The sequence below is a fragment of the Jaculus jaculus genome, chromosome 14, assembly GCF_020740685.1.
Source record: "Jaculus jaculus isolate mJacJac1 chromosome 14, mJacJac1.mat.Y.cur, whole genome shotgun sequence".
NCBI classification, from domain to species: Eukaryota; Metazoa; Chordata; class Mammalia; order Rodentia; family Dipodidae; genus Jaculus; species Jaculus jaculus.
The window spans coordinates 54,997,464-55,011,069 of record NC_059115.1 but is presented as its reverse complement, the minus strand read 5'-3'; the positions used below and the strand labels follow the sequence as shown (position 1 = coordinate 55,011,069).

The 13,606-nt window shown below is 42.6% G+C and overlaps 1 protein-coding gene and 1 pseudogene across 2 annotated transcripts in view; both read right to left on the bottom strand.

Moving 5' to 3' along the window:
* Positions 1–13,606, bottom strand: part of Gfm2 (GTP dependent ribosome recycling factor mitochondrial 2) — a 61,662-nt gene that overhangs the window by 906 nt on the left and 47,150 nt on the right. The window contains exons 16-20 of one of the 2 annotated variants that reach the window (XM_045133615.1): positions 12,999–13,075; positions 8,953–9,091; positions 4,479–4,658; positions 4,130–4,245; positions 419–601 (exon numbers count right to left, since the gene is read on the bottom strand). In XM_045133615.1, the coding sequence (XP_044989550.1) occupies positions 419–601; positions 4,130–4,245; positions 4,479–4,658; positions 8,953–9,091; positions 12,999–13,075 (695 nt within the window). The remainder of the gene's footprint in view (positions 1–418; positions 602–4,129; positions 4,246–4,478; positions 4,659–8,952; positions 9,092–12,998; positions 13,076–13,606) is intronic. The other variant, XM_045133616.1, reaches the window with a different exon arrangement.
* On the bottom strand, positions 7,606–8,353 carry LOC123454778 (annotated as a pseudogene).

The following is a 13,606-nucleotide window of genomic DNA, read 5'->3' as shown; positions in this document are numbered from 1 at the left end:
CATTTGTAGTGTCTAGAGGCCCTGGTGCCCCCACCTCTCTCAAATAAATAAATAAATAAATACATAAATAAATAGTTTTGCAGACAAGCACCTTGACCGCTGAGCCATCGCTCCAGCCATAAATAAATATTTTTTAAAACTCTGAAAGGGAAGAATGCATGGAGGGTAAAAACAGTCATTCAAACTGACCACATTTTGGTATGGATGTCTTAAACTTTGAGATCCTAGGACTAGAAATAACCTTCCCAAAGTGCTGTACTCCCTGGCTCTCTCCAACAACTGAAATCTGAAGTCCTTTCCTGGTGTTTAAACCTGAGTCCTCTAAGCCCTGATGCTTCAGGTATTGGTGGCCACCAAGTTTTACTTGGTGTATACCTCCTATATTGACACATGTACATTTTAGCTGCAAAGTACCTACCATCATCTCTGCTAAAGGAACAAATCCAATAACAACTTTGTTGTCCTGACGAGTCTGGATTTCCTGAATGTTCCCTCTTCTTTGTGCCAGATCTGCCAAAACAGGGCTGAGGTAATCTCCAGTCACTGTTATTTCAAGACTCATCAGGGGCTCTAATAGTTGCTTTTCAGCTTTCTTCAGAGCCTAAAGAAATTAAGGAATGTTTATCCCTCTTTCGTAAGCTACAAATTAAATTTCTATTAAAGGAAAAAGAAGATGTATAAAAACAGAAATCCTCCCCATAGCCTTGAGCCTAGCACTCCAGCAGTGCTGCTCAGAGAGCACGGGCTACAGGAAGTCAAGAATGGCAACATTTGCTTATATGTATTAGTAGCCAAAGGGCACCACATAAACGTTCAAAATAATAAAGACAATGGAGGGCTGGAGAGATGGCTTAGCGGTTAAGCGCTTGCCTGTGAAGCCTGAGGACCCTGGTTCGAGGCTCGATTCCCCAGGACCCACGTTAGCCAGATGCACAAGGGGGCGCACATGACTGGAGTTCGTTTGCAGTGGCTGGAGGCCCTGGCGCGCCCATTCTCTCTCTCTCTCTCTTTCTGTCACTCTCAAATAAATAAATAAAAACGAACAAAAAATAAATAAAATAAAGACAATAGAAACATACTCTCTAGTTAAACTTTTTCTCGTGTATCATTGCTTATAATCTTGGAAGCTGAAAAGTCTTTAGCAAGATACAAAGTAATGGGGTGGGAAAAAGTAAAAAGAAAAAATGCTACAGCTAAGGACAAAATTCAGTATGTAAATGGAACAATGTGTTCAAAAGAACTGTCCTCAGCTTTTAAAACAAAAATTATTTATTTTATTTTTTCAAATTTTTATTAACAACTTCCATGATTATAAAAAATATCCCATGGTAATACCCTCCCTCCCCCCTACTTTCCCTTTGAAACTCCATTCTCCATAATATCCTCTCCCCATCTCAGTCTCTCTTTTATTTTGAGGTCATGATCTTTTCCTTCTCTTATGGTCTTGTGTAGGTAATGTCAGGCACTGTGAGGTCATGGATGTCCAGCTCAGCCTCCTTAAAAAAAAAAAAAAAATTTTTTTTTTTTTCGAGGTAGCGTCTCACTCTAGACCAGGATGGCCTGGAACTCAATCTAGTCCCAAGCTGGCCTTGAACTCAGTGATCCTACCTCTGCCTCCAAGTGCTGGGATTAAAGGTGTGTGCCACCACACCTAGCTGATCCTGCTTTCTTGTCTCCACCTTCTCTTTGCGGAGCTTCCAAAGCTTTTACATGGCTTCCTCAGCAGCGGCCCCCAGCCCAACCCAGTTTCCGAGGGCTTGTCAAGCATCCCTTTGGCCTACTTTGGGATAGTGTGTGAACATTCTAGAGCTCCCTAATGTGTCCCAAACTGAACCCATGATTTTCTTTTCCAAACACTCTCTGCTCGTCCCTATTTCTGCTGATGGCCTCAGTGGTCCTCAGTTCACTTGTCTTTGGCTTCCTTTTTTTCCAGTAAACTTTTAAGATTTCAGTTCCTATTGCTGGTGTCTTGATTCAGGCCTATTCTACTTCCTGTCCTACACTATATACCCTAGCTAATCTCTTTGGTACTACTGTTTGTTAGACTTTAAGAGCTTTTATTCTCTCTCTCGCTTGCTTTTCTTTTCTTTCTTTTTCTTTTTTTTTGGAGGTAGGGTCTCAGTCTAGTCCAGGCTGACCTGGAATTCACTATGTAGTCTCAGGGTGGCTTCAAACTCATGGTGATGCTCCTACCTCTGCCTCCTGAGTGCTGGGGTTAAAGGTGTGCGCCACCACGCCCAGCCAAGAATTTTATTCTCCACTGTTCTCTCAAAACTAATTTAAACTACGTAATATATTGCCTAAAGGTTTTTCTACAGTGACCCCATTTTACTTTTCTAACACCTTTTCACTATTCTCTTGATAACTCCAATACAAGGGATGATTCCTTCACCTTCCTGCCTGGAATGTCCCTTACCATGCCCAAATCTTCACAAATCACTATACCTCACGTGTTAATTCCTGCCCAACAATCCTTCCTAATTTCTTGCCTTCTGCTTTTATGGCATTCCACTTATTCTATAAAACATCTGGGTATATTTAATTCCCTTACTAAATGCAAGTTCCTTTAAGCTGAGAAATACAAACCTGTCCTCATGTCCAGTGCAAGTAAATTCAACAAACATGTCTCTATAGCTACAAAGCACCATTAACTTTTTTCTTTAAAATATTTTATTATTTCTTTGCAAGGAGAGAGAGAGAGAGAGAGAGAGAATGAATATGAATATGGGTGTGCCAGGGTCTCTTGCCACTGCAAACAAACTCCATATGCATGTTCCACCCTATACATCTGGCTTTATGTGGGTCCCAAGTACTTGGATTAAAGGTGTGTACCACCACGCCCAGCAAAATTTTTAAAATATTAAAAAAGAACAATTTCAGGAGAATTCAAGAAAAATTCTTGAGCTGGGCGTGGTGGTGCACGCCTTTAATCCCAGCACTTGGAGGCAGAGGTAGGAGGATCACAGTGAGTTCAAGGCTACCTTGAGACTATATAGTGAATTCCAGGTCAGCCTGAGCTAGAGTGAGACCCTACCTTGAAAAACAAAAAAATCCAAAACCAAACCAAACCAAAACAAAAAAATGCTTGAAAGTAAAAGCTCTTAGCAATAGACTTATGACTTTTTTTGAGGTAGGGTCTCACTTTAGTCTAGGGTAATCTAGATTTCACTATGTAGTCTCAGGTTGGCCTTGAACTCAGTGATCCTCCTACCTCAGCCTCTGTAGTGCTGGGACTAAAGTGTGTGCCACCACACCCAGCAGAGAGAGAGAGAGGGAGAGAGAATAGGTGCACCAGGGCCTATAGCTGCTGCAAACTCTAGATGCATGCACCACTTTATGCATCTGGCTTTATGTGGGTACTGGGGAATTGAACTTGGGTCATTAGGCTTTGTAGTCAAGCACATTAATCACTGAGTCATCTCTCTAGCCCTTCATGACTTTTTGTGTTCTCTCCTTCTCTCTCTCTCTCTCTCTCTCTCTCTCTCTCTCTCTCTCTGTGTGTGTGTGTGTGTGTGTGTGTGTGTGTGTGTGTGTGTGGTTGTTTTTGAGCCAGGGTCCCACTCTAGCCCAAGCTGACCTGGAACTCACTCTTGTAGTTCTATTCCGGCCTCAAACTCACAATGATCCTTCTACTTCTGCCTCCTGAGTGCTGGGATTAAAGGTGTGCACCACCATGCAGGGCAAGAGTAATTTTTAAAATCCTCTTTCAGGGCTGGAGAGATGGCTTAGCGGTTAAGCGCTTGCCTGTGAAGCCTAAGGAGCCCGGTTCAAAGGTTGGTTCCCCAGGTCCCACGTTAGCCAGATGCACAAGGGGGCGCATGCGTCTGGAGTTTGTTTGCAGAGGCTGGAAGCCCTGGCGCGCCCATTCTCTCTCTCCCTCTAGTCTTTCTCTCTGTGTCTGTCACTCTCAAATAAATAAATAAATAAAAATTTTAAAAAAATCCTCTTTCAAATGGAAACCTTATGTTTCAGAAATGAAAGATTCTCCATGATAAGGACTCTTGCTCACTAAAAGACTCAGGAGGCAAGGACCTAGGCCAGGCTCTGCAAGCACAGCTGCCTGTGAAATCAGTGGTGCTACACTTAGCACAGCTTCCTTAAAGCAAAAAGATTAAGATTTGTTCTTTACCTTTTGTACACATCTTGAGACACAGGCAGAAACCATAGTTGGGGAGGTACCAGGATGAATTATCAGTGAGTGTAAAGTAATTGCCACATCTTGAACCGGGGATCCAAGCAATGGCCCTAGGTAAAGGGAAAAATCATCTGTTCAGACTCAATGTTAAGAGTAAAACAGGAGGGCAAATACAGAGAAAACAGTAAACTTGGGAAAAGCCTGAAATGATCTGTAAACTATGGAATGATCAGGAGGCTGAGGGCACAGCTCAGTGGTGTGGCTGACATGGGAACCTTCAGGGAGGGGGAGGGAGTAAATGGTCAATGAGGGGACTACACTTACTCTTATCTGAGTATTGTACCTTGGAGGCATGCACTGTGGACCCCATTTTCAATGGCCTCTTGGGAGGCCTTCAACAGGTCTTCACTGACACCTTCAGCATACTCAACTAGTGGTACAACAGATGGCGCCTCAGCCGGCTGTGTTTCCAGTTCTATGGTTACAAGATGCCGCTTGTCTCCTAAAGTTCTATCTAAGGTATCTGAAAGAAAAGAAATTCAAGGTTCTAAAAAGGTGTCAAGATGTTACAATTTGCAAAATGACATTCACTAAGCTCAGGCTCTTGTAAAAAAAAAATTAAGTATAAGAGTTTAACAGTGGCATTAAATGCACTGCAAACTAACCCCAGATGTGTGCACCCAGCTCACGTGGGTACTGGGGAATTGAACTTGGGTCCCTAAGCTTTGCAGGCAAGTGCTTTAACTGCTAAGCCATCTCTCCAGCCCCACCACAGGATTATTAAAAATTGTATTATATCCAGATATATCCCTAAATAAAATATTTACAGCATTTCAATTTATATATATTATACCATCTATATTCTGCAACTTTCTTCTTTGTTCTATGTATGTGGGACATCCAGGCTATCTTCCAACTTCTGCCTTGCATCTCGATGCCTATCAGCAGGCAGTTGGCGTTCCACTGTGAGGAAGATCCCTCCTTCCTGCTATTTGTTTATATTAGTGTAGATTCATGGACTGTCTATAATCACTATATCTCATTTTTTTTTCTTTCTAACATGGCATGATGGTTCGTTGCCTGCTTATTTATGACTTAAATACTTTTTTGAGTTCAAATCCTTTATATTTATTTGAGGCTTGGGTTGAGACACATTTCTCAGGAAAGGCCTTGTGATTTTTCCAGGTTCCTTGATAAACTGTCCGTCTTGTTTCTCAGATCATCCTGATTCTATGAATTGAGGCTATGAACCTGTATCAGAAACTACCAATTCTGATATTTTCCATGTTCCACAACCCAACATGTTTCCTTACCTTTTGCTCGTGTGGAAAAAGTTTTCTAAGTCCACTCTTTCTATGAGGATGAGACTTCCAGGGTTGTGACAGAGATGATGATAGGCTAAAGGGCTCACTTACTTTTCTAGATTCCTGCTCCCTCTTCCTTTGCAATCTCTGGTAATTGCTGTTTCACTTTTAACTAGCTCAGACATTAATGTTTTTTTTTTAATATTTTATTTATTTTGGAAAGAGAGAGAGAGAGAGAGAGAGAGAGAGAATGGGCACACCAGGGCCTCTAGCCACTGCAAATGAACTCTGGATGTGTGTGCCACCTTGTGCATCTAGCTTTATGTGAGTTTTAGGGAATCAAACCTGGGTCTTTTGGCTTTTCCAGCAAGTGCCTTTTAATCTCTAAGCCATCTCTCCAGTCCCCCAAACAGTTTTTTGTTTTTTCGAGGTAGGGTTTCACTCTAGCTCAGGCTGACCTGCAATTCACTATGTGGTCTCAGGGTGGCCTCGAACTCAGTGATACTCCTACCTCTGCTTCCCGAGTGGTGGGATTAAAGATGTGTGCCACCACACCCAGTTTACCCAAACAATTTTTTTTTATTTTTTAGTCTTTGGTTTTTTTTTTTAAATTTTTATTTATTTATTTATTTGAGAGCGACAGACACAGAGAGAAAGACAGATAGAGGAAGAGAGAGAGAATGGGCGCGCCAGGGCTTCCAGCCTCTGCAAACGAACTCGTGTGCCCCCTTGTGCATCTGGCTAACGTGGGACCTGGGGAACCGAGCCTTGAACCGGGGTCCTTAGGCTTCACAGGCAAGCGCTTAACCGCTAAGCCATCTCTCCAGCCCAGTCTTTGTTTTTTTTTTTAAATTTTTATTAGCATTTTCCATGATTATAAAAAAAATCCCATGGAAATTCCCTCCCCCCACATACATTCCCCTTTGAAATTCCATTCTCCATCATATTACCTCCCCATATCAATCATTATACTGACATATGTACAATATCAACCTATTAAGTACCCTCTTCCCTTCCTTTCTCTTCCCTTTGTCTCCTTTTTAACTTACTGGCCTCTGCTACTAAGTATTTTCATTTTCATGCAGAAGCCCAATCATCTGTAGCTAGGATCCACATAAGAGAGAACATGTGGCGCTTGGCTTTCTGGGCCTGGGTTACCTCACTTAGTATAATCCTTTTCAGGTCCATCCATTTTTCTGCAAATTTCATAACTTCATTTTTCTTTACCGCTGAGTAGAACTCCATTGTATAAATGTGCCACATCTTCATTATCCACTCATAAATTATTTTTTAAAAGACAGGGTCTCACTATGTAGTCTAAGCTGACAGAAGTCTTTACGATCCTCCTGCCTCAGCCTCTTAGCACTGGGATTTTAGGTATGTGCCACCATGGCCCTGCCTTTGCCTTATTTGGATGATGTTGTTCACTGAGAACTGGTCAAGTTTATGGATATCCGTTGATAAGGTTTCTTGTTCCTCATGATTAGACTGGGGTTGGAAAAGGCTTCCTATGAAAAGAAGCCAAGCAGTGGGGATAAGCCAGACATGGGCTCCCCCTAGGGAGAGGGCTTGTTCCCCCGCTACACACTTTCCCTGGCCTCCTGGGCCTGGCTACCAAACAATTTTAATTATACAAATAATATATGTTTGGTGTAGGAAATTAGGAAGATGAGCAATGGTTTTAGATATACCTTTCCAGATTTGTCTTGAATGTACAAATATATTTTGTTACAATAATGTGTGGCTCTCAAAAAAAAAATAATAATAATAGAGCCTCAAAAACAACAAAAACCAATCCCAGCACTTGGGAGGCAGAGGTAGGAGGATTGTCGTGAGTTTGAGGCCGCCCTGAGACTACATAGTGAATTCCAGATCAGCCTGAGCTAGAGTGAGACCCTACCTCGGAAAAACCAAAAACCAAACCAAAACAAAACAAAAATAAAGTTAGGCCTACCCTAACTGCATAGCTCAGGGTGCTAGTTCATATCACATACAAGTCTTCATGCATTTATTGCAAGTTTGTTTTTTTTAAATCAAAACCAACATTGTTAGAATAAAAGATCCCACTTCTCAGAGCAGTAATTTCAAATACCCCAGAACTTAATCAGGCACACTCCTGGAAAAGAGCCAAGTTCTCTTCTTTTTCATGCAAACAAGTAGCTTGTACTACTGCCTCCTTCCGAGAGAATGTTCTGCCAGTGTGGCTACAGATACCTTAGTAAGCGCTTCACTTGTTCTGCCGTTCTTAAAATATTCATCCAACAGAGAGGAAGACTCCTCTTCATGTTCCTTTGGCTCCTTAAATTCCAAGTCTCCTCCGTACTGAATGGCAAAATCAATGTGCTGGAGTACAATGCTCATGCTTTCTTCATCGGAACCCTGCTGCCGTCACCAATCAGTCCACATACAGCTTTAGTCAATCTCTTGAATTTTCTGCTTCTTAAATCACTTGTTTAATCTAACAAAGAATACATGTAGAAACTTCTCAATCTCCTTCTTGGCTTTCTTGCTTAGCAGGTCTATTTTCGTCATGTTAACTTGTGGAATTTCTAGAGATCATGGCACTCAGGACTGCCAAGACGCCAGAAATAAACTGGACAGTCAAAAAGGATGCAGTCATCTTCTACATGGCCGAGACAGTTCACTAGCCAGTCAAAATTATTGCCAAAGTACTCCATGCAGAAAACCAACTCTCCATTGGGACCAAAACGCCCAGACTCCTCTATCATGTTGTCCACCTCAATTAGTTCCTGGATGTCAGCCATTACAGGTTAGTTGAAGTGCTCTGCTACTGGATCCAAGTTGACCACTTGGATGGACTGGCTGAGGGCTTCACAGTGGTGGACGTGGTAGAACAGCAGGTCCTCTTCCCGCCGCCCGCGGGGCCCAGGACCAGCTGCACATACAGCAGCATGTCTGCTCCCTGGGTCCCGCGGATCCCACCAAACTCCCTTCCCTGCTCCTTGTTTTTATGTAAACATCTGGACTCCATAAATTACTGAAGTGCTTAAGAGTAACTAGTTATCTTAAACATCCCTTTCCTACATTATTTCACAAACCTGTCCTTTTTTCCTTTAGGGTGAGTACTGATCATTGTTGTCATTTTGCTTAAGGGACCTAAATGTAGAGAAGCCACGGGCGCCTATATTTCATAACAAAACAACTTTCTCAAGAATGCTACCGGCATAGGAGTACCATTTACACTACGGAAGTGAGTTTTCATTTTACATCCTAAAGTAACAAACTGACTCCAAATTCTTATACTTGTTCTGGAGGTGAGGACTGGGACAAACCATCTACTTCACTGGCTTATCCTGTCCCATGGCTACTGAGAAGCACAGGTGTTTGATAAGTGGCTCATCCAGTGATGTTATGGGTGGTAATGACACAAGGCTTTGTTTAAAAGAAGCAAACAAAGAAGACCCACACACATTTACATGGTGGACAACACTAGTGACTGTGAACACTAAACAGAAAACAAAAATGAGAAGCGTAAAAGGTTTGGTTCTTTACCTGTAACACGAACTGAGTTCAGAATCGTTTCTCGGTATGCCACCTGTAGAGGTCCTAGATAGGTCTCCAAGCCGTATTCCCTTTTGATCCTATCATGAATAATCTCAATATGTAACTCCCCCATACCACAGAGAATGGTCTGAATGTAAAAGGAAAAAAAGAATGAAACAAAGGTCAAGGAGGGGGGAGAATTTATTGCAGGCAAATGCCTTAATGGCTAAGCCATATTGTCAGCCCTAATCTTTTTTTTTTTTAAATACCAAGGGCACCCACTCCAAAAAAAATATTTATTTATTTATTTAAGACAGAAAGAGGAGGCGGGGGAGAGAGAGAGGAGAGAATGGACATGCCAGGCCTCCTGCCATTGCAAATGAACTCTAGACACATGTGCCACCTTGTGCATCTTGCTTACGTGAATATTTTTTATTTATTTGCAAACAGAGAGTGGAGGAAGGGAAGGTGGGACAGACAGAGGGAGGGAGGGAAGGTAGGAGAGAGGGAAGGGGGAAGGAGAAATGAATAGGCATGCAAAAAAATTCCAGATACATGAGCCACTTTGTGTATCTGGCTGTGGTGGTTTGATTCAGGTGTCCCCCATAAACTTAGGTGTGCTTCTGAATGCTAGGTTCCCAGCTGATGGAGATTTGGGAATTAATGCCTCCTGAAGAGAGTGTATTGTTGGGGGTGGGCTTATGGGCATTATAGCCAGTCTCCCCAAGCCAGTGTTTGGCACACTCTTCTGTTGCTATTGACTACCTTATGTTGGCCAGGGGGTGATGTCCACCCTCTGCTCATGCCATCATTTCCTCTGCCATCGTGGAGCTTCCACTTGAGCCTTTAAGCCAAAACAAGCCTCTTTTTTCCCAGAAGCTGCTCTTGGTTGGGTGATTTCTACCAGCAATGTGAACCTGACTGCAACAGTAAAGTGGTACCAGAAGTGGGGTTGCTGCTAGACACCTAACTGTGTGGCTTTGGCCCCTTGGAGCTGATTTTCAAGAGGAATGTAGAAGGACTTGAAACCTTGGCCTAAAAGATGCTTTTCAGTGCTGTAAGTACAACTTGACGGACTTTCTGGTCTGAGCTGTAAGAGCTGAATGCAGTAAGAACTATGGACTGTGAGGTTTGGCTTATGAAGGTAAGAAAGAACTTTGCTTGGACTGGGATAGCAGTTTGTATGAGAAGCTTGCTCTTATGCCCGTGTCCTGAGAAGTTGTGCAGGGTTGCTTTGCATAGAATGGCCTGATGTGAGTAGAGGGATATGGCACAGAAAAAATGAAATCATTGGGCCTAAATTGCTGCCCCTTCACCTGCAAATTGTTTGAGAGATTACAACCTTTCAGACTGGGCTAGCTGACCTGCACTGGGGCAACAGGAAGAGTATGGACTCTTTTTAAGGGGCCTGAATGCTCAAGGAGTGTCCTGTTCTTCAAAGTCTGCTTTATTCTCCCCTGGATTAACAAACTGGCACCCTATCTGGTATTGTAGAGTGTAAGAAATGCAGGAAAGAGAGGGTCATTGAGTTTGCAACACAGTCTTCTGTTTTGGAAATGGCCATGGGCAGTGTGAAGCAGGTTTGCTGGTTGCCTGCATGGAGACTCCATGGGGCCATGAGGATGAACTGTGGATTGCAGTGGAGACCCAGTGGAGATGCCAGGGCCACGAGATGGCTGCTAAGGAAAGCTGCTGGCCCCAATGACGTTTTCCAGGACTTTGAGTAGCCTAGCTGGAGGGGCAGAATTGGAATGCGAGAGACTTGTTGCTGGTTAGAATTAGTGGACTTAGAGGCTTGTCACTAACTAGAGTTGTTGGATGTAGAGCTACAAAGTTTGATGTTTTCCTTTGTTGTTTCAAATCTTGTGTTGGTTGAAGATTTCTTTGCTATGCCCAATACCATCTTTTACAGTGTGAATGTTTATTCTGTGCCATTATGGGTTTTGGGGGGATTTTTTGGTATTATGGCTCAGTTAAAAGATCTTGGACTATGGGATGTTTGAACATCATTGGGATTTATAAAAACTATGGGGACTTCTAAAGCTGGGCTGAATGCACTGTATTTTACATCGTGTATGGATATCAGTTTATAGAAGCCAGGGGCAGAATGTGATGGTTTGATTCAGGTGTCCCCCATAAACTTAGGTGTTCTGAATGATAGGTTCCCAGCTGATAGAGATTTGGAAACTAATGCCTCCTGGAGGGAGTGTATTGTTGGGGCGGACTTATGGATGTAAGAGCCAGTTTCCCCAGGTCAGTGTTTGGTACACTCTCCTGTTGCTATTGTCCACCTTCTGTTGGCCAGGGGGTGATGTGGAGCTTCCCCTTGAGCCTTTAAGCCAAAATAAACCTCTTTTTCCCAGAAGCTGCTCTTGGTTGGTGATTTCTACCAGCAATGTGAATCTGACTGCAATACTGGCTTTACATTGGTATTAGGGATTCAAATCCAGTCCATCAAACTTTGCAAGCAAGTGCCTTTAACTGCTGGGCCATCTATATAGCCCAAGAACATCTACTTTTAAAAGAAAAATCTGGTACTGGAGAGATTGCTCAGTGGTTAGGGCACTTGCCTGCAAGGATTAACAACTAGATTCAATTTCCCAGTACCCACATAAAGCTAGATGCATAAGATAGCACACACATCTGGAGTTTGTTTGCAGTTGCTGGAGGCCCTAGCATGCCAATTCTTTTTGTCTGTTTCTCTTCTCTCTGTGTTTACAAATAAATAAACAAAAATATTTTTTTGTAAAAGTGTGTGTGGTTAGCCTGGGTGGCATACATCCAAAGCTGACCTGGAATTCACTATGTAGTCTCAGGCTGGCCTCAAACTCACAAAGATCCTCCTACCTCTGCCTCTTGAGTGCTTGGAATAAAGACATACGCTACCATGCCTGGCTCATCTTTATTTATTTTCTTTGCAATCAGAGAGAAAGAGATAGAAAGAGAGAGAGAAAGAGAGAGAGAGGAGACAGAGAGAATGGGCATGCTAGGGCCTCTAGCCACTGCAAATGAACTCCAGATGCTAGGGTCCTTTGGCTTTGAGGTAAGCGCCTTAACTACTAAGCCATTTCTATAGCCCTTCATCTTTATTTTTTGAAACAGTGTCTCACTGAACCTAGAGCTCACCAATTAAGCTAGATGGGCTAGTCAGCAAGTCCCCTGCTATGCCTCCCCAGCACTAGGATTACAGGAGCACAATAGCATGCCCAGATTTTATGTGGAATGGGGATCCAGCCATGTTCTACTTGTATGGTTAACATGTGACATGACTGAGCCATCTCCCCAGCCTCCAGTGCTTTTGTACTGTGCTGTGCCTACTTTTCAACCAGAGTTCTTCCCACACTGTTAGATATTCATCTCTCACCCAAACATTATAGGTGTGCTGGTGACATTAAAAGCACCTCCCTGGGCTGGAGAGATGTCTTAGTGGTTGAGGTGTTTGCCTGTAAAGCCTAAGTGCCCAGTTTGACTCCACAGAACCCATGTAAGCCAGATGCATATGGTGGTAAACATGTCTGGAGTTGGTTTGATGTGATTAGAGACCCTAGTGTGCCCATTCTCATTCTGTCTCTCTCTCTGATAAACGGGTCAATAAATAAACAAAAGCACCTTCCTGACCTCCTTCTAATATGCTTTGAGTCTTTTACACTTTGCCTTATTTCTGAATTTCACAAAAGTCTTTCTAGCTTATGAAAGGTCAAAAATATCAATGGGTTGGGAGGCAGAGGTAGGATTGCTGTGAGTTCGAGGCTATCCTGAGACTACATAGTGAATTCCAGGTCAGCCTGAGCTAGAGTGAGACCCTACCTCAAAAAACAAAACAAAAAAAAAAAAGTTGGTGGGTAGTCTATACAGGTGAAGTGTAATTATTTCAGGGAACTGAAATTTATCTAGGTTGACAGTCAACATGCATAATCAGAAATTTGTATTATAAATGAAAGCCTTTTTCTTTCAGGAGCATGGCTCAACCAATGTTTTAGACATATACATGTGCAATGCACCACACACACATACATACACTCTCTCTCCCTTTGAAGGGTAATTATTATGCATACTTGTCCAGAGTCAGGATCTGTCCTCACTTTCAAACTGGGATCTTCACGCTGAAGGCATTTCAATGCATGATCCAAATCTGGGAAATAAACAACAACCATTACTTTACTTTCATTTTCTAGGTAACTTACTATATATTCCAAATGGAAAAACATATGACCAAGCAGATATAGATGTTTTGTAGAAACTAAGAGTGATGAGAGACCACTGAAGACTGAGTGGTCTGGGAAGGCATCCCCAGCATGACTTAGGTCAAGGGCAAAGAGGCCAGCAGCCACAGATCAGCTGATGATGAGCAGCATCAGATGAGGTGGGAGATGTGTGGCAGGGATATCATGTAAGGTCTTGCAGGCTGTCGTGAAAAGTTTGGGTTTGTACTAGGAAGCCACTGAAGGGCTTCAAAATAAGTAGAAACATCACCTGATTACAGTTAATGGCCAGGCTAGGAGCTGGCAATACGTACATAAATAAAGAGATAAATAAATAAATGCATGAAAATGCCCCCGGAAACATTGGCAATAAAGAAAAGCTGGCAAAAGGAGAAAAAATTACATTGTGAATAGCCAGGTAGTAATATAATCATGTTACAGAGAATTATCATAATTGCAAA